Raw genomic sequence first — 20,267 nt, 5'->3', positions numbered from 1 at the left:
CAGCACCACGTGACCAGCCAGCTCTCAGCAGACCACCAGCAAATGCTCTGTGGACTGCCACAGGCTGAAAGATCAGTTCGGGAACCAGTGATTCTCTGTGTCTTTCCATCTGTAACCACTATCAAGATTCTATAGAACATGAAATAAATGCTTTAAATGACCAGAAATACAAGGATCTTATTGGGTGACAAAGAGGTAAGACTCTATTCTGCAACTCATAACGCTGTGAGTAATCCTTACATCAGTAATCCCCTGGATTTCAATAGGCTCACTCATATGATTAAGGTTTATCTGTGTGAGTAAGGATTGCAGGGTTGGGTCCCCAGCGATTTAAAATTAGAGCTAAGGCAAGTTAGTTATCACAAACTCTGAAGAGTGAACTTAAACAGATATAGAAAAAGACTTTTAAAGGTGATCTGCAAGTGGAAAATATAGGTGTTTGCCTTTTATTGCTTCTTTACAACGTATAAAGAAGAACTTTACATAAAAGAGTTTTGCTGTTTATTTTTTACATTAGAAATGTACATCTTGTGTACTCAGGAAAACACTATGATGACTGGTAAAATTATGACATCAAAAGAGACAAGAAACAAAGTGAGCAATTGAAAGGGGCAGAGGTTTTTAGCTGGACTGGTTACAACTTTTTGGTGTTGTTAGAAGTTATTTAACTACACTGACTAGTAAGCATTACAGATAAAGGATGCAGCAGTTGTACTTCCTCTTGCCTCACATATCCCAACCATCCTGCCAGGCACCAGGGTGAGAGATTGGAGAGCTGATGCTCCTTGGTGAATCCTCTCAGCCCCATGGTCTCTTAACTAACAAATAAAATGTTTGCTTCTGAGGACCACAAGATGCTTCAAAACATGGGTATTAGCACTATTTCTCCTGACTGGGAAAATGAAGCACAAAGGTTAAGAGACTTATTAAAGGTCACAGGCAAAGCCCCCTTGGTCCCTCAGGTGAAATTCTAGACCCATTGTACTCAATAGGACTTTTGCCATTGACTTCAGTGACGGCAGGATTCCACCCTCTCTCCCATTCCCTTGCTTCAACCATTTGCCACACTGATTCCTCTCTTATATTGCCACATATCGCCAGGCAGCATAGCTCTACTGAAGTCAACCGAGCAATGCCAAGTTCCACTAACTGAAATCTAGCCCATTAATTTTTAAACTACACTGTGCAGGACAGGCAAACTTCCCTCCATTCCACACATAACTGCTCTCACCTCTGTTCTATCACACTATAAAAGACAGTAGTTATATAAGATAACATGCGGATGTGTTTATAATGGAACCTGTTAGCTGCTGTATATCACTTTGGAGTGTGTGTGCCGGGCGGATTTTTCAAACTATCACAGTTCTATTTACAATGACAGCTGGCACGGCTACCTGACATTGTATTTAAACGCTAATAAATAACCAGAACCCTGAGCTTCAAAGCCAAGTGATGATGCCACAATAGTGTCATTATTCCCAGTGACATGACTGATTTTACAGTGAAAAATAAGGCATTTTACAATGTGTTAACAATGGTTTTCTATTAAACTGGGGATGAGTGTGGGGGGGGGGGGAAAGCAGATTGTTGACACACTTGTTGTTTTCTCTTACCCTTCTTATCAACAGTTGGTTTGGGCCAAATTTTCAAAACAAGGTGGTACATATTGTGCACATGCATACCTCACTCACATATGCAGATATTCAATGTGTGTACACTGAGTTTGATCAGGTACCCATTTAAATCAATTGGAGTTTTGCCATTGGCTGAATGGAAAGACGGTCAAGCCCACAATGCTTAATTGGCCACAAGCCTCAGCAAAATATCTAATTTGTGCATGTGCTCATTGGCTATTTTCAAGCCTAGGTTAGGAGCCAACAATCACATGTGCAGAATGGCATATGCTTAATTCTGATAGTCTGACCCTCCACTTTTACATGCTGTTGGAGCCTAAAAATGTCCAAGGAATTTTTGACCCAGACCCTCAAGGGTATTTAGGCACCTAACTCCTGGGCACCTATCTTTAGATGCTGGGGCTTTGTTTGTATTTCATCAGGTTTAATGCTAACAGAAAGGTGAGATAAGATTGTTTTCTAGCTTGTTCATACTGCCATGCTTAAGGGGGGTTAGTTTAAAAAAATATAAGGATGAACAGATCTATAAGTGCTGATCCTGCATCAGCCTGTGCAGAATTGCGACTTGAGGGCCAGTAAGTGTGCAAACAATTCCCTTGTCTATGCACACTTGGAGGCAGCTGCTGGTAATACACAAACAAAAGAGTAAAGCTACCACCTGCTCAGCAAGAGGCGCTTGTCTTTCTGGCGCTGCTGCCCCACTCTTGGCCAGTGCAGAATTTGGCCTATAACTGTGAAAGATTAGTACCAATGTCAAAGATGGAGAGGAAAAGATACATTTCAAAGTAAATATACATCATTTTTTCAGGTTATCATCAGCCAAAGTCTGCTCTCAGTGACACAGCTATGAATTTGAAATTACTTCACCGATGTCCAGTTATTTCAGATTTATGTTGGCGTCAACGATAGCAGAATTTGGCCCTAAAATATTTAAATGATTCAATGTCTGCATATTACTAGCCATCCCCTGGTTCAAAGAAAGGCTTTCCACTTCCCTTTTTGGGTTGCTCCTAATTTTTTCAAGTTTTTCAGCCTTTGGGCTGAAATGTCTCATTCTTGCGCCATCCCAGAGGTGAATTTTTGGGGTAAGGGGAGTGTAACCAAAATTCATTCATCCCTCTTGGAGTAAATGTTAGGTTATACAATTAAAACACATCCGTTTGAGGAACTATATGGACACAACTTGAGAGGGCAACAGCAAAGTGATTGGGACAGGGATGGTGTTTTTGTTCTATGTTTGTACTGTGCCTAGCACAGAGGAGCCAGTCTATGACTAGGTCTCCTAGGCCAGTGATAGTCAGATCTCAGTGGTTAAGGAGCCAAATTAGTGATAAACATTAGCCAAAAGAGCACAGTAGTGTGAATTCATTGTTTCATTTACTATGGCGCTATTCATATTTAAACAGTATGATGGGGAAATATTAATTTATATATAATTCTCACACCAAATAAGTTAATAATTTAGTGCAAGTTGATAACTTCATTGGTTAATAACATAGTAAACGCATCCTGATTGGTTAATAACTTTGATTGGGTAATAATTAAATCACACAGTGTTTTACTATCATATGCTGCAAAGAGCTGCAGGAGATACATTAAAGAGCCACTTGCAGCTTGCCAGCCGCAGTCTGAGCATCACTGTCCTCGGTGACACGTTTTATTATAAATAATAAAAAGTAGCAGCACTGGGACAGAGTGCATACTTTTGGTGACATTGCTGAAGAAGGAAGTGTGTATGCTGCTGTGTTTTTGAGGCACAAGAAACAAAAAAAATTGCAATCGATAAAATGGCTTTGCTAAAACTGGATTTTATTTCATCAGGCTCTGACTGAAGTCAGAAATTGGTGAGCATCACACTGAGGGCTATGGAAACATGTGAGTTACAAGTACTTACGTATGTTTTAAAAACTTTAAAACTGAAGGTCTGGAAACATCAACTTCAAAGCAAAAATAATTAAACAGCCTAGGTAATAAATCCTGAAGGATGGCGAAGGAAGACACACGCGCATGCTCCCAGTACACTGTTAGCATTTTCTTATCAGAATTAGTATTCAGACACCCTCTGCCTTGACTCTCTATGCTCTCACTGAAATGGAGGTCATGGCCAGTGACAACTGGAAGCTGTTCTTGGCGTCTCTCTTGCCTTTTTAGGTTATGAGGGTCTCTGTGTATTTAAGATAATATGATTGACGGCTCCACTCCGGCCCCAATTAGCACCCTATAATTTATTAGCTTCTGCTTTCAGATTATGCGTTAACTTCACAAATATTTCAACCACGGAAACAGCAGCTATCGAGTGTCTCTTGCCTGATCCAGCTCACTGGGGTTGCAGTTAAATACAGGGAGAGAGCTGTGTAGGTCTGTCAAGTGAGAGTAATCATTTGTGTCTGTGTGTGACTGGGATGGGCACAGCTCTTTAGGGCTTCACGGGTGGAAAAAGAGAGATGTTCCACTGGATTAGGAGTCAGCTCATGTTGTGGGGGGTGGGCTGTAGGGGTGGGATTCAACCGGTTGGTTCTTCTGAAGGTTTGTGTTTGTCTAACTCTCCAGTGCTTCAGTTACATGCAAACAGCAACTATGAAAACGATGTCACCACTACTTTAATTCCTTTGCCCTAATTGCTGAACTGTATGGCAAACGTGGAAAATACCACAAAGGAAACAGGGGTAAATGATTCAGAAAACAGGGCCCAGTCAGGGGATGTGGTACAAAGACCCGCAAAAGGGCATCTAGCTATCTGGATATTTATCCTGCTCTTCTCACTATAGAATCTGAGCAACTGACAAATTCTAAAAGAAACACCCAGGTTCTCAGTTGTTCAGTATGTTGAGACCATAAATGCGCTAAAGAAAAGGAAGGCACAGACATCTATGAGAGAGAGCAACAGCTCCTGTTAAGCCAGCCACTGCTGGGTATGGCAGTAGAGGACTAGACAACACAGGATTTAGGCCATTTCGATCAACACTGTGCTCAACTCAATTGGGCCACGTGAGTGTTTCTGGCGGATACACCAATATCCCCTTCACTTTCTCCTGTAGGGTCCTGATGTGGATATGAGATATGCAGCATGCTGCCACCGGAGAAGGTGGGGGCACTCCCAATGGCATGCTAGGCCTTTATGGATTTGCCCTGTACCTTCTAGAGTTATAACTCAGGAGCTGTATGCTTTGTGTGTGTTATTCACAGATAGGCTGTGGGTCACACTGAGAGCAAGAGATGGCTACTTTTCCAGATATCTGAATTAACCCCAAATATAATATTAGAGATGGGTGCAAACAGTTAAATCCTCCCAATTTTGGATGTGTTCTGACCTAAGAGGTTTAAGTAAAGCTTATTATTGTGCAGAAACCAAGGATACAACTTGGGTCCTGAGACTCATCGCACCGGATTCATGGCCATTGCTAGGACATACATTTCTGTCCACTCTTCTGCCCCTTCACCTTGCCCTGAAAAACAATAAACTATCTAAGAGACTGCTTCTCCAGCCAACCAGCTACACCCACAAACAGTCAGTCCTTCTCCCTCTCTAGCAGCAACTGCTCCTCTGGGTGGCAGGCCACAGCCACTGGCCAGGACACCACAGCCCTCCAGAGGAGCTGGTTTGCTTCCCTACAGTGCAAAAGGATATGTTAATTAGAGACTTGCCAGAAAGATGCATGAGAGAAGCCAGTAAAGGGTCCCTGGTGTGTCCAAAAACACCCACTGCATTTCACTCCCTTCCAGACAGGGACCAATCTAGAACTTCAAAGGGAAAGTGAGAGGGGACAGCAGCGCCTCCCAACCTAAGGTGGAGATGGGGCAGATAAGATTCCCCAGAGACAGGCAACACAGGCTTCCTGTGAGGGGCAGAGGGATTATCCAGAATCTACTTCACTTGCCTCCCCTCCCCTGGGGCTTATATGAATAACCCACTAGGAAACAAGGATCTTTATGCTAATACACACCCAATGTTAGGATAAATCCTTTCAACTCCAAATGCAAGGGTAGCTGTGTGTGAACATCGTTGTCTGCTTTGTTCTCAGACTCACCACTGTGGTATACACTGGGGGGCGGGGATCGATCTAAGATACACAACTTCAGCTACGAGAATAGCGTAGCTGAAGTCGCCGTATCTTAGATCGAATTAAAATTACTTACTTCGTGTCCTCGCAGTGCTGGATTGAAGGCTGCCACTCCCCCGTCGACTTTGCTTCCGCCTCTTGCACTGCTGGAGTTCAGCAGTCGACGGGAGAGCGATTGGGGATTGATTTATCGCGTCTACACTACACATGATAAATCAATCCCCGATAGATCAATCACTACCCGTCGATCCGGCAGGTAGCGTAGACGTTGGAGACAGCTTCCAGGAGCCCCTTTTAAAATTCCACCGCCAAAACCAAAGCAGAGATTGGTGCAATTTTCCAGTCTTAAATGCAGTTCTCCCCCTCTCTGGATTCTGCTCAAGTATCCCTGCTGGGGACTAGTGTTAAGGATGGAGCTCGTAAAAATATTCCTGAAGAGCAATTTTTTTGCCTTTGGCATGAACCAGGTTGTGCCAAATGTCCACAATTTTCATAAGAAAAAAAAATGGAAAAGTCCTTATTGAAGATACTCAGCGTATTAACCCTCAAACCCTTAAAAATTACATACATTGAATCCTGTTTTTTCTCACATTATACTCAGTATAAACTATTTGCAGGAAACAGTTTAAGTGAATTTAACTTGTGTTTCCTTTCTGGAAATCTCTGTGAACAGGTTGTGGTTTTAATTAGTTTCTTGGTTATGCTCAGTTGTTCTGCAACCAGACACTGCAAACACCCTATGGGTCATTCACAAAATGATCGCTGTGATTATTCTCTTCATGCCACTGCACTGGACACTTGTGGGTCTGTTCACTTATTGGGTGACCTATGCTTTATTAAGCAGGAAGTGATGGTGACCATATTTACAGTTTACCTGCAAACATTCTTACTTGTTCAATGAATTTGGTGTGCACATAGCAGTAAAACAGCTTAAAAATGGCCATGAGAGAAATTATTTCTGTAGCACCAAGGGAACCACTGTGTTAGGCACTGTATAAACACATCATAAAAAGATAGTTTCTTCTCAGATCTTACAGTCTAAGACCCCAATCCTGCATGTGTTTAAGTTTATGCACTGCAAGTAGTCCCCATGAGGTCAACGAACACCACACAGTGTATAAAGTTAAGCATGTCTTTTTTGCAGGATCAGGGTTTATATCAATTTAGATAATAATCTCTTTGGGGAAGTAGTTGTGGTGGGTTTTTTTTACTTTATGTTTGCATAGTACCTAGCACAAAGAGGCCCCTGTTCTGATATGGGGCCCCTGGGTGCCACCACTGTACCAACAATAAATAAGAACAGGAGCATTTTGAGTACAAATACTCATACCAATATTTACAGATTCTGTATTTGTGCAAACCTTATTGCAAATAAACTTTCGGTCCCCTGAATTAAAGTTCACGAATCATTTTTGTAAAGGCCACTGAAGTGAATGGCTGGGTTTTACTTGCAAGAATATTCACAAATACATTTTGGCTGAATTCACCCAGCCCTGTTCAGTATAAGCCTGGGGAGGTGTTTGGTGGGGGAGGATAGGGAACGGGGGAGAGAATAAACATTCCCAATGAAGTGCAATTCATACTAGAGCTGGTTGAAATTTTTTGAATTTTCAAAATTTCAAAAAAGCAGCATTTTTGGACAAAATCCTACCCCCTGTACCTCCCAAACTATCACTTTTTGACTAACACTTCTTATGTGTTTTTTCCAAGAGCTGCTGCCTCTTTCCTATGTAGGATCCTGCGAATATTTTGGTTTAATAAATATAAATAAATAAATTCTGCAGTCTGCCTTTCTGCAGCCTGTCTGGGTCCTGGTTTACTGTAGACTAAGAGGAAAATTCTTGTGGGTGCCCTGGGTTAAAATAATCACAGTGCACCATCTTCTGCAAAGCATTAAGTAAAGATGGTCCTTAAATAAAGTGTTTCTCAAATCAATTTTCAGCCAGTGGTTATATACAGTGCTTTCCTTAATTCTCATTACTAAGATTCCCATGTGCCTCCATAAATCCAGCTACCTTAGAGCCAGTGTGGAAGGGAAATCCAGAAGAAGCATGATCCAATTCTCAGTGTCCCTGATCCAGCATGAGGAAGTTTTAGTTGACACTGATGTGACTATATAAGCGTTTTGAATGACAACACTAATAGGAACTGCTGGGTTTTACAATCCCCTCTTTTCTGAGATTTTTGAAGGGGGACATTTTGTTGCAGAATGACACCTTGCTTATTTTATATTAGTTCATCATACAAGGAGACTGTAACCTATAACATATAGTGGCTAAGCACTACTGTATCCCCTTATCTTCTGTATTTGTTACACTTCCTTTTAAAACTCACGTAAGAAAATATTTTGCACCATCAAGATTTGTGTTTAGCTTTAATACAAAGTAACTAAAATGGGTCACTTTGTCCACATTACAGGTGTTTTTTCCCCATTTTACCCTAAAGTTTCCAGTTTGTGACATCACCCTATTTGTTTAGCTTTAATCCTTCACAAACACACATGCTGAGTGAAAGGAGACATCTTTAATATAGCTTTTCTACATTTAAAAACATCCCTTATTCCCACCCTCAAAAAATTACTATTAAAGTGACAGAATGACAGCAACACACAGACAAAGAGAAATATTAGAGGCAATGGATATCAATTGTCCACAATGTGCCTTTCCTTCTGGTGTGCTCCAGTTGTTCCCCATGAAGGCTGTCAGGTTTTATTTTTTTAAGGGTTTCTTCTTTCATCATAAAACATTCCTTGTAAAAAAAATTATATATATATATATATATATATATATATATATATATATATATATATATATATATATATATATATATATATATATATATCCAATGCAATTGTTGTGCCAAACTCTGAGAAGTGCCACCTTGGTTGTCAAGTTTCTGGAGTTTGAACAGTTGTCCCTGGAACAGCTGCATTTCTGTAAGCCCAGGGCAGGTGGCCCAAGCTAGCCACTTGCCACTCATAACCCCAGGCCGAAAGATCTGTCCAATTTTGTTAACAGTCCAAAAGTGTTCATGAGTTAAAATTTCCTTTCCTTTCAGTTTTCTATAATGTAAAGTACAAACCCAGTTCAAAATCACTGAGTATCTCCCCAACCTGCTTTCAAGAAATAATTCTCATTGCATAAAAAATATTCACAACACCACCAAAAAAAACCCCAACAACTTTCCCTCCCCCTTCCTTAAGAAGGCCAGTGATTTCACATCACTGTCCACATAATTTAACTCTTTTTAAGCAGTCTGACCACAGTTCTGGGTGTGGAGTTAGTTTAAATAAAAGTGTCTTTGGCTCTCCTCTTTCAACAGAAGGAATTTTATCCTCCACAATATGTCTTAAGTATTGTATTTGAAATGCCAAGTAGTATGAAGTCCCATTGCCTTCCCCGTGTTCTTGTCCTTGAAATGCCTGGCATAGATGCTGAGCCATGGTGGGCTTGTCTGAAGGAAGAGAGGAAGGGGACTCGGGGGTCTTTGAGTCAGCAGATCAGCTCAGGAGAGATCCACCACAGAAGGAATAACGGCGAGCTGAAAACCAAGATCAGAAGCTGTTACAAACCCACTTGATTTCAGCTCTGAATGTCACCAATTCTACTAGGCAGAGATCTACTGGGGGAGAGCCCAGGGGAAGAAGAGGTGAAGGACAGGTCTAAAACCAGTACAGATCCTTGCTTTTATCCTGAGGCTGCAAACCTGAGAATGGAGAGAAGGGGAAAAAAGGGGGAAAGAAGAAAAACAGGTACAAGATGTTTAAGGACAGAGAAAGCCAAACACCACTATTTCCTTGTGAGAGCGGAGAAGGGATCTAAAGTGAGGCTCCCCAGAATGAAAGGCAGTGGTGAAGCAAAGAAAAAAAAACCAAACTAGGCCAGGGAAAAGTGTGGATTCCTGTTTTGTCGAAAGCTTAGAGGGATCATTCATTGTGGTCAGAATAACCATGTGCCAAATACTGAGAAATGCTTCCCAGAGAGCGTTCCCTATTTTTGTGTGCTCACCCTGCTAGAAACCAAGGCTATATCTGTCTCACCTTTCCAGTGAAAACATAGCTGCAAAAAGCTTCCCCTATGCACCTGATCACACATAAAAGACCAACGTATCAGCTTTCCTGGGGGAGGGGAAACCGTTGCACTTTTCCTTGGGAAAAGCAATTGTGCTTCCCCTCACCCAGTGGAGGATGGCAGATGTGGGGGAAGGTGAAGTCTGGAAACACCTCACTGGGGCCTGCAGGCAGCCTTAGCAGGAGTTCAGCTTGTCTTGGGGCAAGGGAGGGCCCTTAGGCAGCAGCCTTCCCGTTATGCCCAGGCGGTGCAGTCTGGAGCCTGCTCCCAACTCAAACCTCTCCTCAGCCCTGGGGCAATGCCGGGTTTACAATGGCACCAGTGGCACCATGGAGCTGGGCCCATGCTCAGAAGGAGCCCTGGACTGCTCTGCTTGCACTGTGCCCTGAGACCCTGCCAGCCCACTGGCTCCCGCCCCCTTGCTCCTCTCGGCCTGCCCGCCCGCCAGCCAAGGACTCCTCTCCACCCTCAGCCCCACCCACCGGCTTCTCTCTGCCCCCGGCCAGACCCCAGTGCACCTCCAGCTCTGGGCAGTCTCTGCTTCCCACCACCTGTAGGGTCTCGCCTGTCTCCCCAGAGCTGAGCTGCCTGGGACTGGTGCAGAAGCCTGGCCAGTCTCAGCCAGCTGGGGAGGAACAGTGTGTGTGTGTGTGTGTGTGTGTGGGGGGGGGGTTGGCTGGGACCCTCCAGGTAAGTGGGTCCTGAGAGAGCTCGGCCAGAGCAGGCCGTGGCCTGGCTGATCTCGCCACTCCCGAGGGGCCAGAGCGATTCCCCATCCTGGGACCAGCCCTGGTTGCACTGTCAGCTCAGCCTGGCAGACACAGTTGTCTCCCAGCAGGGCCACTGAGTGCGGCCGGGAGGCAGGGTGTGGGGGAGTGGGTCTCTTGGGAGTCTGGGGCGGTGTTGGGCTGTGAAGAGGTGGGGAAGATCTCTGTGTGTTGGGGCACTAAGGAGTGGGGGTTGTGTGTGGGGTGCTGGGCAGTTGTGGTGGGGCGCTGGGCGAGGTGGTGTTGTGCAGGGTGCTGTGCATTTATGGCATAGTGGGGGGGGGGCTGCTGGCCATAGGGAATGGGGGGGAGCAATGCGTGGTGGCGCATGGACCTTTGTGGCAACTGCCCTCGCACTGGGCTGGGCGGACCATGTCATGTCCCTGGCCGGCCCCTCGCTCTGGGGACCCACACCTCCCCACCGCGCCGTGCTCCATTGCCCCCAGGGGGGCCCAGGAAAGGTTAATTGGGGAGCGTGGGATCAGGCCCGGCACCAGTGCATCGCGGGAGGGCGGATGGGGGAGGCCCTGCCCCTTACCTGCGTCCACATTGAGGCCCAGGCCCTGGGCCATGTCCCCCGCCGGGCTGGGGAAAGGGCCCGGCGCCGCCCAGGCCGCGCTGGCGGGCTCGCTCTTTCCCAGCTCGCACTGGGGGCTGCCGGGCGCGGGCGCCGAGGCGGGCGGCAGGCGGTGCGGGCGGACCGAGGCGGCGGGCACCAGCAGCGAACTGTAGCGGGGGTCGAAGTGGGCGCCGTAGACCTCGTGCATGGCGGCGGGGCGGGGGTAGGCGGAGCCCTGGGCGCCCAGGTAGGGGTGCGGGTGCGGGTGGTGCCAGGGCTCCGGCCCGCCCTGGTGCAGGTGGCCGTGCAGCGCGGCCGGTGAGTAGGGGTCGGCCGCGGCGAAGGGCAGCTCGCTGTGGGCGGCGGCGGCCAGGGGGCTGCCCAGGCTGCTGCTCAGGGAGGCCGGGACGGAGGAGGGCTGGTACGCGCTGTTCCAGAACGAAGCGGGGAAGCTGCGCTGGCTCATCGGGAAGGAGCCGTCTGGGGAGAGAGAGAGAGAGAGAGAGAGGAGCAGCGTGAGCCAGAGAAACCGCCCCTTCTCTGTGCCCCCGGCACCCCAATAGATCTGCAAACTGGGCACCCCTGAATCGACCCCACGGAGATCCCCAACACCCCCCCAACTATCTAACAGACCCCAACAGCTCACACACCCAATAAATCAGAGATCAGATCCCCAAATAGACCCCCTCCAGCTAACCAGCCAATAGATTCCGAAACAGACCCCCTTCAGCCAACCATTCCAGTAGATCCCCAAGCAGATCCCCTCCAGCTAACATTCCAACAGATCCCCAGACAGCTCTCACACACAATAAATCAGAGATCAATCTCCCTGTAGACCCTCAAACAGATCCTTCTCCAGCTAACCATCTACAGTACTAACCGCCTGTCAGATCTCTGCCTCCAACAGATCCAGAACTTTGTTTCCTTGTGAGTTAAAACAATTGTGGCGTCCACGTTTTTTGTGGTTCTTGGAAAAAGCCCTAGATCTACGGGATTTCTTTCCCCCTGGTAGATGAAACAAGTCATTTCTGTTCTGCACAGAGTAATTTTCAGGGGAGGAAAATAAAGACCTTATAGATTTTTAGCAACATGTTTATGTTTTTACTTCGCATTTACATACTCAGCATATAAAGACATCTCTCCTCCCCATGCTCTCTAAAGGCAGGCAGGTCTAGAATGAGGAGGCATTAGGAGTCAGGTCACTTGTTCTCTGAATGACCGTGGGTAATTCCCCCACCTGTAAAGTTGGGCTAATAATGCTTGTCTGCCTCACAGATGCGCTGCTAACATTTGTAATGTGTTTTGCAGGTCGCTTAGGTCTGTAAGATCTTCCCGGCAGGGACTCTGTATTTTATTTGCCAATCAAGCAATATGCAGGATGAAATAATATTTACCAATAGTGAAGATAACAATGTTAAGTATTATTAATATGGTATGTTGTGCATTCCTAAAGGGAATAAAATGTGCATTAAAGAAGTGTGAGCCAGAGGTAAATTATCTCTGAATCCCTGGCAAGGATCCTTCAGCTGTATTCAGAGAGTGGGATGTAGCACACCACAGGCACCTCCAGCACAGAATATCTTTCATCCCTGCCAAATTTCAACTAGTATTTCATTTTTATAAACCACTGACAGAAATACACGGCGAGATTGGGAAACCTTGAAGCAGAATCTTGGCTAGATTTATAATACAGAGGACTCAAGTCCTTCACCCCAGGCAAATCTCCCACTGAAGTGAACAACTCACTGGCAATTTTACCAGTATACGGTATGGGCCAGGGCGTCTAAGAATTTGTAATTGTCATCAGGGTTTCAACCTTGTTATAAACCCAACCCGATCCAGTTTATCTTTTTGGACGCTAAAATACAGAATACCTGCTCTGAAGTAAAATATATTGTTACACAAGAAAACATTCAGAGGGACTGGGATGGAATGCATTCCTGGGAAATGCTATAAGCTTTATTCTTCGGGGGGGAGTAAGTGGCCGCTAAAGCCTTAAATTTAAAGTTAGCTATTGGCTTAGTCATGATCGCCTTCTCTCCCACATGTTGCTGAGTATGCTGTAGAAAACAGTATCCTTCATAGTGTGATTTCTCATGAATACCCTCTCTGCATGTCTATAGTTCTTGTTTTCTTATAAACCCAAACGCACTTTAGTTAACTTTTTCATAAGCTGCACTGCGGGTTTTCCTCTTCCCCACATAGGACGGACGGGGAACAGAGTCACAAACTTGAAAGGTTGAACGAATATTTTGAAGTCTTGCTATCCTGGATTTAAATAAGGTATTGTTTTTATTTATTTTCCCGCAGCCCCAAAAGATATGACAATCTATTATATACCTTGAGCTAGATCTATAGATAATATATAATCTGTCTGGGGCGCTGGGACGGGAGCAGTGAAAATGTTTCTACATTTAAAAAAAACCTCCCTATCAATGTACTAAACTAAAAACCAAGGGCCAGATAGTACTACCCGTTCTGAAGCGCAATGGCATCTACTGGGACTTCTGCTTAAAGACATGATAAAAAATAAAATAAGAACGCATGGTAAAAATCAGATAAGAATAGTTCCATGTGGGGAACCTCTGTGTTTTTCCAAGTATCAGGGGGTAGCCGTGTTAGTCTGTATCTACAAAAACAACAAGGAGTCTGGTGGCACCTTAAAGATTTATTTGGGCATAAGCTTTCGTGGGTAACAACCTCACTTCTTCAGGTTTTTACCCACGAAAGCTTATGCCCAAATAAATGTTAGTCTTTAAAGTGCCACCAGACACCTTGTTGTTTTTGTGTTTTTCCCGTTCCTACAGGTTGAATCACATAGTAATTTCGGGGCCATTGTTTAAATTCCCTACACCAATTTCAGCAACATTGTATAGTCAGTTGCATTTCAGTGCCATGGCGGGGCGGGAGGTGGGAGGGGGGAAGTCTCGAGAGACAACATACAAGAAGCTGTTTCTTGGTAAAACAAGAAAATACATCGCTATAATTGTAACTAGACTTAAGTTTTTTCGGAGAAGCTAACATAACGCATTTAAGAGCTGGAATTGCTAACCAGTGGAGAAAATTTTCGCGACAGAATTTGTACAACTCCCACGTGTAAGAGCACACATACAGATCAACGTGATTTTAACTGAACAGTCATTTCTCAGTCAGCGATAGATATTTATGAGCACCTACAATTCTGATGGAGTTTAGTAGAATTTATGGGCTCTGCCCTCTACAAAAAATTACTCCTACTAAACCTAAAATTAACCACATTCAATTCCCAAAGCTGGGAATATTCGTTGTATAGTTTACATTAAAATGGTTTGCAAAACAAAACCATGGAGCCCGATCCTGTTCCCATTTAATACAGGTAATTTGGGTATTTTTCCCAACTGTTCAGGGAATTTTGCTTGGCAACTTCATTGCATTTTACCAGCCTCCCTCGCGCCCCGCTCCCCCTCTTCCTGGGACAGGGTTTCAACTGCAAGAGCAGAAAACTTCCCATAGGTGGGCTAGCGCTGGCTGGTCGTTGGAGGAGATCGGCTCTAATGAGCCCTTGGAGGGTCGTTTTCCTTTGGCTTTTTTACAGCATCATTTCTGCGTTAGGAAAGTGCTGGGGGGAGGAGGGGAGGTTTCTCTGGAAGCCGGCGGGTGGAGGGCTCCTTTAGGGCGACCCAAATGCTGCAGGAAGCCCTGAGCCTTTTTGGAAAATGTTCTCGGTTTTGTTGGTGGTTGTTTTGTTCACGTCCCTTTTTAGCAAGGCATTATGGGAACCCCAATAGAAAGAGCCCCCAGTGCTCACCCCTCCAAGAGCTGGTGCTCCGTGACGTCTTGGCGCTGGCACTGCTGGGCGAGTAGCTGCTGGGCTGGCTCAGGGCCCGGCTGAAGTGCTCATCTACCACGGAGCTGATGTCCCCTTGGAAGTAAGTAAACAAGACGCACCGGGAGTTGATATACTCGGCCTCGGGGGGGCGCTCCTTCTCGGGGCTGCAGTCTTCCTCCTTGATGCTGGCAGGGGCGTGGCTGGAGAAGGAGCTGCTGCCGCTGCTGGTGCTAGCGCTGCTGGCGCTTTCGGGGGCTTCCTGCATTTTCGAGTAAAAGGCTAGTTTCTGTCAGGAAGCGGGGAAGAAAATAAACCCAGTCACGCAAGGCGGTGTAACGCGGTGCAGTGCCGTTAGATTCAGCTGGCGACGAATATGGGTCCGTCACTGGCCGCTAAATCCATGCCCGCCGTGGGCCATGCGGTATGGATACAGCGTATTACCCCCGCCAGCCACGACATATGTTCCCCATGAGTTCAGAACAAATCCCCTATTCGCCCCAAGAGCTTCCAGTAGCGATACGCAAGAGGAGGGATGCCTGAAGTCCGCTAGTTACCCCCTATCCCTGGATTTAGCCCCCTTGTTCCCAATCCTAGCGCTAGTGAAATGTCTGGAGAAGTAGCTGATACGTGAGGCGTGTATATACATTGCACCGAAATGCATGGTATGTATGGAGACCTATGGAGGGGGAGAGACAGGCGATGCGGGAATGAAGCCTCCTTTGCAATATAGACAGACACTGCACCAAGAAACTGCCAGGAGAAATTAACAAATGCAAAGAATCCGGGAGTGTATCTGACCCGGGGACCAGAGGGAATAACCTTAAAACAAAGCACCACACGAACCGCGGGCAAATGAAAGTTGGAGACTTTTTGGGGGTCTTGCGTTGGAAGGCAGAAGAATGAAGCGAGGTGGGAACGTGCATCGTTTCAATAAATGTAATTGTGCCAACCCAAGCCCGCCCGGTTACCCATAGAAAATCGTTTCTTATCTATTATATCTAGTCAGGAAATATTCGAAATAAAAGGGCCGGGCCTGCCCTCAGTCAGATCCCTGCTGAAGTCAATGGTCTCGCAGGAGTGTAACTGATGACAAAAATGTTCCCAAAGAGGGTCTTATAAATTATAACTGGAGAAAAAGATTGGCAGCTTCAAATACAGTTCAGGGGGAAACCACGTACTTGGCAAGCAGGAGCAGAAAGAAACCCACGGTATTTCCTATAAGACTGGATTGTTTTCACTGGGTTCTTTTAAAAACTGGAATTCACTCGAAAGTGTGCTAAACGTTTTCCATTTTTTTTCTAGCGTGTCTGCAGCTGCTAAGGGCAGTTTCTTTAGACATGAATGATTGGATTCGGATATTGCAGACAGAGGGGCTTTCAGCTGGGACTCGGGTACCATGGAGAACTCATGGAAGACAAGCGCTGAGGGGAGAAATTAAGGGAGGCTCCTCGCTTCGGGCCACCTACTCCGGGCAGGACAGGGGCCTGTTTCAGCGTCCCTGGCCAAGACACGCGACACATTTCAGCATGTCACATCTTCATGGACACCACCTTTCAACTTGGCTTCCAACGCAGCCATTGACTCTAATGAGTCCCCCTAATGTTAGTGCTAAGGAAATGCTAAGAAAGACAAGGGGGAAACATCAGCTGTTATTTCTATCCGTTTTTCTAAATCTCCTGCAATAAACTGCAGGTAAATCGGGACGACGTGTGTAATATTCTACCTGAACAAAGAGGGATCAACTAAACCTTCCCTAGCCATGTGCAAGCAAAGCAGACTGAATGCATCGCCCGAACGAGGGGCCCGATTCTGTCCTCAGGACTGCACGCACAGCTCCCGAGGACTCCATGGTGTCTGTCCGTGAGGGCAGAAAGGAGCCCTGGTGTTTTTTGGCTATTTTTTCGTTGGTGGAGATTTCCCACTCTCCATTTTTGGAGGGAGGAAAGGAGAGAGGGAGGGAGAGAGGGGAAGAAAGAAAGAAAGAAAGAAAGAAAGAAAGAAAGAAAGAAAGAAAGAAAGAAAGAAAGAAAGAAAGAAAGAAAGAAAGAAAGAAAGATGGTTGTTGAACAGGTGCAGTCCCCTTGTAAAGTGAGCTCGGAATCTCGGATCCTATCCGACACAATGAAATAGTCTATGGCTCTGGGTGAAAAGTTCCCCTTATAAGACGGACTTCGTTTGGAATCAAATCTCTCAGTGTTTGGCAGTGTCATTGTATTGAAATACTGGGATTACTTGACACGAATGATAATCTGGCCCGTGCAGAACTAGCCAGCAACATTTTATTCACAAGCACTACAACGCCCACGTTTGTTTTTTTAAAGAAATTAACCCCGCAGTTTACAATTTGGATGGAATTGATTTAATGTTGCGCTAAAAGCTGAGGCCAGTTGGTGTGGTAACGAAAATTGCTTGCCTTCCCCCGACAAACTTTTTTGATATAGTTGAAACAGGAGCAAAGACACAGACTATACAACCCGACGTGAAATAGTTTAGCATCACCTACGACCTAACGTCGTTTGCCTCCAACAAACTAAACGAAAACCTTCCCCACTCCAAGTGTTCTCAGCTTCCTCCACAACCAGCTGTAGGAATCTGACAGTTTAATAATCAATACAGCCCCTCCCTCCTAGCTTCAGTGTGCGGAACACTCCCGCCAAACATAAAAAAACACACCCGCCCCATTAGAAGCAAAACCTGTACGATAGGATGATAATATAGCTGTCGAAAGTGACATGTGGTAAAGTCTTTTTTTAATGACAGTTGCAGTGACTACGCTGAGCCGGAATGTTTACAGTTACCCCCCCTGCAACTTCCAATGAGCATTTACATTTCAACACACCACACCAACACAGCTAACAATGTAAAGACAACGACTAAGAAGGGCCGCTGATTCATTCTTTACACGAAGTTTGGTGAGTTACTTTTACTCTCATCCTGCAACATTGGCCCATGAATCTAGAACTCGGCACGGACTACAAACGGTGTTGAGACAAGCAGAGCTACACGGCGTGGGATGCTGCTCTGAGTCAGAACCATTGAGCTCCCAGGAAGGTAGTCCTGGTTTGGCATCTCCCAGAGGACACCCCTCCCTCTCTGGCTCTCTCCGCCAAGGTGCCCCACACATACCTGGTGATAAGGACTATAGGCTGCTGCAAAGTAAGGCTGGGGAGGACCATAGACTTGGTACATAACATCCAAACAGCTCATGGCTAAAGGCAGCTGCGAACTGATTTTTTGGATCATCAACTGTTGTTCTGCAAAGTGAAGTGATGCTTCATGGGTGGGTCCTGGGGGTTAGAGTCACTGGTCATTGGCGGGGCGACTGAGGGGATGAGGTGACCCCCCTTCCCCTCCCAGAGCTGTCGCTCTTTTCCAGCAATAAAACTCCAGCAAATGAGCTCGGGGCAAACAGGCTCCGCGGGCTCCAGCCAGGAGGCATTTAAACCCCACGCCCCGCGTCAGGCGAGGGGAGGGGAGCCAGGGACCAATGGGAGGGCGAGCTCCCGCGTGGTGACTGCGGGACTCTGGCTGGTCATCTTGGTCTCCCTCTGGTCCTCGCTCGCTGCTGGGCTGTCCCGGGCTCTCCCCAGCCTGGGGCTGGGCTTTACGGGGGCAGCTCAGCCCCTCAGCTCCCAGCCGCCCGAGGAATACGGGGCAGCGCTGGGACAGCTGGCATTGGAGTAGCCCCGAAGCCAGGAGGGCAGCAGCCAGCACGACCGCAGCTAGAGGGGCTCAGCCTGCGGCTCCCCCAGCCCAGCTGTTCGCAGGCAGCTCCTTCTCCCAGGGGGATGGGGTGGCGGGAGCGATCCCTGCAGCAGGGATCCGCCCCGGGCCTTGGGGGCAGGTCTCGCTCCCCTGGGCGCTGCTGACACTGCGGAGTGGCAGAGCCGGGGAGGAAATAAAGCTGCAAATCGAGGCGGGGCTCAGGCTTTCGGAGCCAGTGGGGAGTTGGAAGAAAGTGTGAACGCGGGGAAGCTGGAGTCCCGCAGCTCCGGGGCGCCAAGTGAGCTGCAGAGCGGAGGAGCTTTAAGGCAGGATGCTGCGCGCCTGCCGGTGTGTGTGTGTGTGTGTGTGTGTGTCGGGGGGGGGGGGGGGGGGACGGGGGCGGGGAATGCACTCCCCGCGGCTTCAGAGAGCAGGGGGAGGCAGGCCGGGGAAGAAAAGACACCTCCCAGTCAAGTTCCAGCCCAAGCCGACGGGGCAGGGAACTGATTTTTTAGCCGTTTCCTGCTGCAATGAAAATTGTGTAAAATATGACAAAACAGTGCGTAGCCCAGATAATGGGGGGGGGATACCCTCCTCAAACTGCCCAATTGTGACACACAAACCCCCCAAACTACCCCCCAATTGTGACACACAGCACCCCTCAAACTGCTCCTGACAGTGACACACATCCCCAGACTGTGACACAGGACACCTTCCAAACTGCCCCTGATGGTGACACAGAAACAAAATACTCCCCAAACGGCCCCAAATTATGACCCTCCCCTCCAACTGCTCCTGATTGCAACAGATGCATCTTTCTCAAAGTGTCCTGATCTCTCTCTCTCGCACACACACACTCTCTCTCTCCCCTCAAACTAGTCCTGCTTGTGACAACCCCTCCACTTTCACCTGCTTCTGAGGAATTTTGAACCTTCTCATTGAAAAAAAATGACATTTTCTTATTCCTAATGGGTGCCTCTCCAGAGGTGGTAGCACTGATGGAAGCTGTGGTGTAGGCAGGCCTCAGATGTTGTGACCACTGGGTGACCAGTGGTAAAAATGCCTGAATCCTGTCTAGACTATAGTGTGCACTCATGCACTGGTGCAGCTGTATCTTTTGGGAATTATGTTACTAGCATCAGTGGAGCTATACGTGTGCTACAGCAATTGTGGGAGATCTTTCAGAAAAAAACTCAGAGTAGACAAGGCCTAGTTTCAGTTGTGGTTTGTATCTTTTTTTGCCCTAATGCAGATAACCAAGCTAGATGATCTATGTCCCGTATCAATTTCCATTCTTCCTGCGTTGCACCCCCCTTCTCACTTTGCAGACCTGCAATCAGAAAATAAACTCTCTTGTTAACTCCATCCTTGATTTTTCCATTCCATCGTCATTCAGCAGGAACACTGAATCCTTTCCTCTCATCTGCACTTCTAGTTAGTCTTGCTGTGTGCTCTATTCTGTGATGACTATCCTGACCACCCCTTGGATCTTATCATATGTGTGTCTCTATCTTCCCAAATATCTGTTTGTTCTTCCAGTTGTCTCTCCTCTTTTTTTTTTTTAAGTCCCTGATTGCTTTCCCTTTACTTATATTTTGGTTTGGTCATGTAGTTTAAACCATCACTGAATCATCTGCCACATAATTTGTCCCTCCCTTTGTGG

The 20,267-nt window shown here is 46.6% G+C and overlaps 1 protein-coding gene across 2 annotated transcripts; it reads right to left on the bottom strand.

Annotated features, from left to right (window-relative positions):
• Positions 1-3,422: 3,422 nt before the first annotated feature.
• On the bottom strand, positions 3,423-18,912 carry VGLL2 (vestigial like family member 2). Of its 2 annotated transcripts, none has more exons than XM_024114182.3 (4): positions 18,026-18,912; positions 14,879-15,185; positions 11,071-11,571; positions 3,423-9,400 (listed from the first exon to the last, which is right to left on the bottom strand). In XM_024114182.3, the coding sequence occupies exons 1-4, from the start codon at positions 18,140-18,142 to the stop codon at positions 9,357-9,359; spliced, it is 969 nt and encodes a 322-aa protein (XP_023969950.1). In that variant the 5' UTR covers positions 18,143-18,912; the 3' UTR covers positions 3,423-9,356. The 2 variants fall into 2 exon arrangements, with proteins under 2 accessions (XP_023969950.1, XP_005280206.2); XM_005280149.4 differs by having other exon boundaries at positions 3,423-9,235; positions 18,026-18,910.
• Between the last annotated feature and the right edge of the window lie 1,355 nt (positions 18,913-20,267).

This window comes from Chrysemys picta, chromosome 3 (assembly GCF_011386835.1).
Source record: "Chrysemys picta bellii isolate R12L10 chromosome 3, ASM1138683v2, whole genome shotgun sequence".
Lineage (NCBI taxonomy): Eukaryota > Metazoa > Chordata > Testudines > Emydidae > Chrysemys > Chrysemys picta.
The sequence above is the reverse complement of the archived record's forward strand: the minus strand, read 5'-3'. Positions and strand labels throughout refer to the sequence as shown.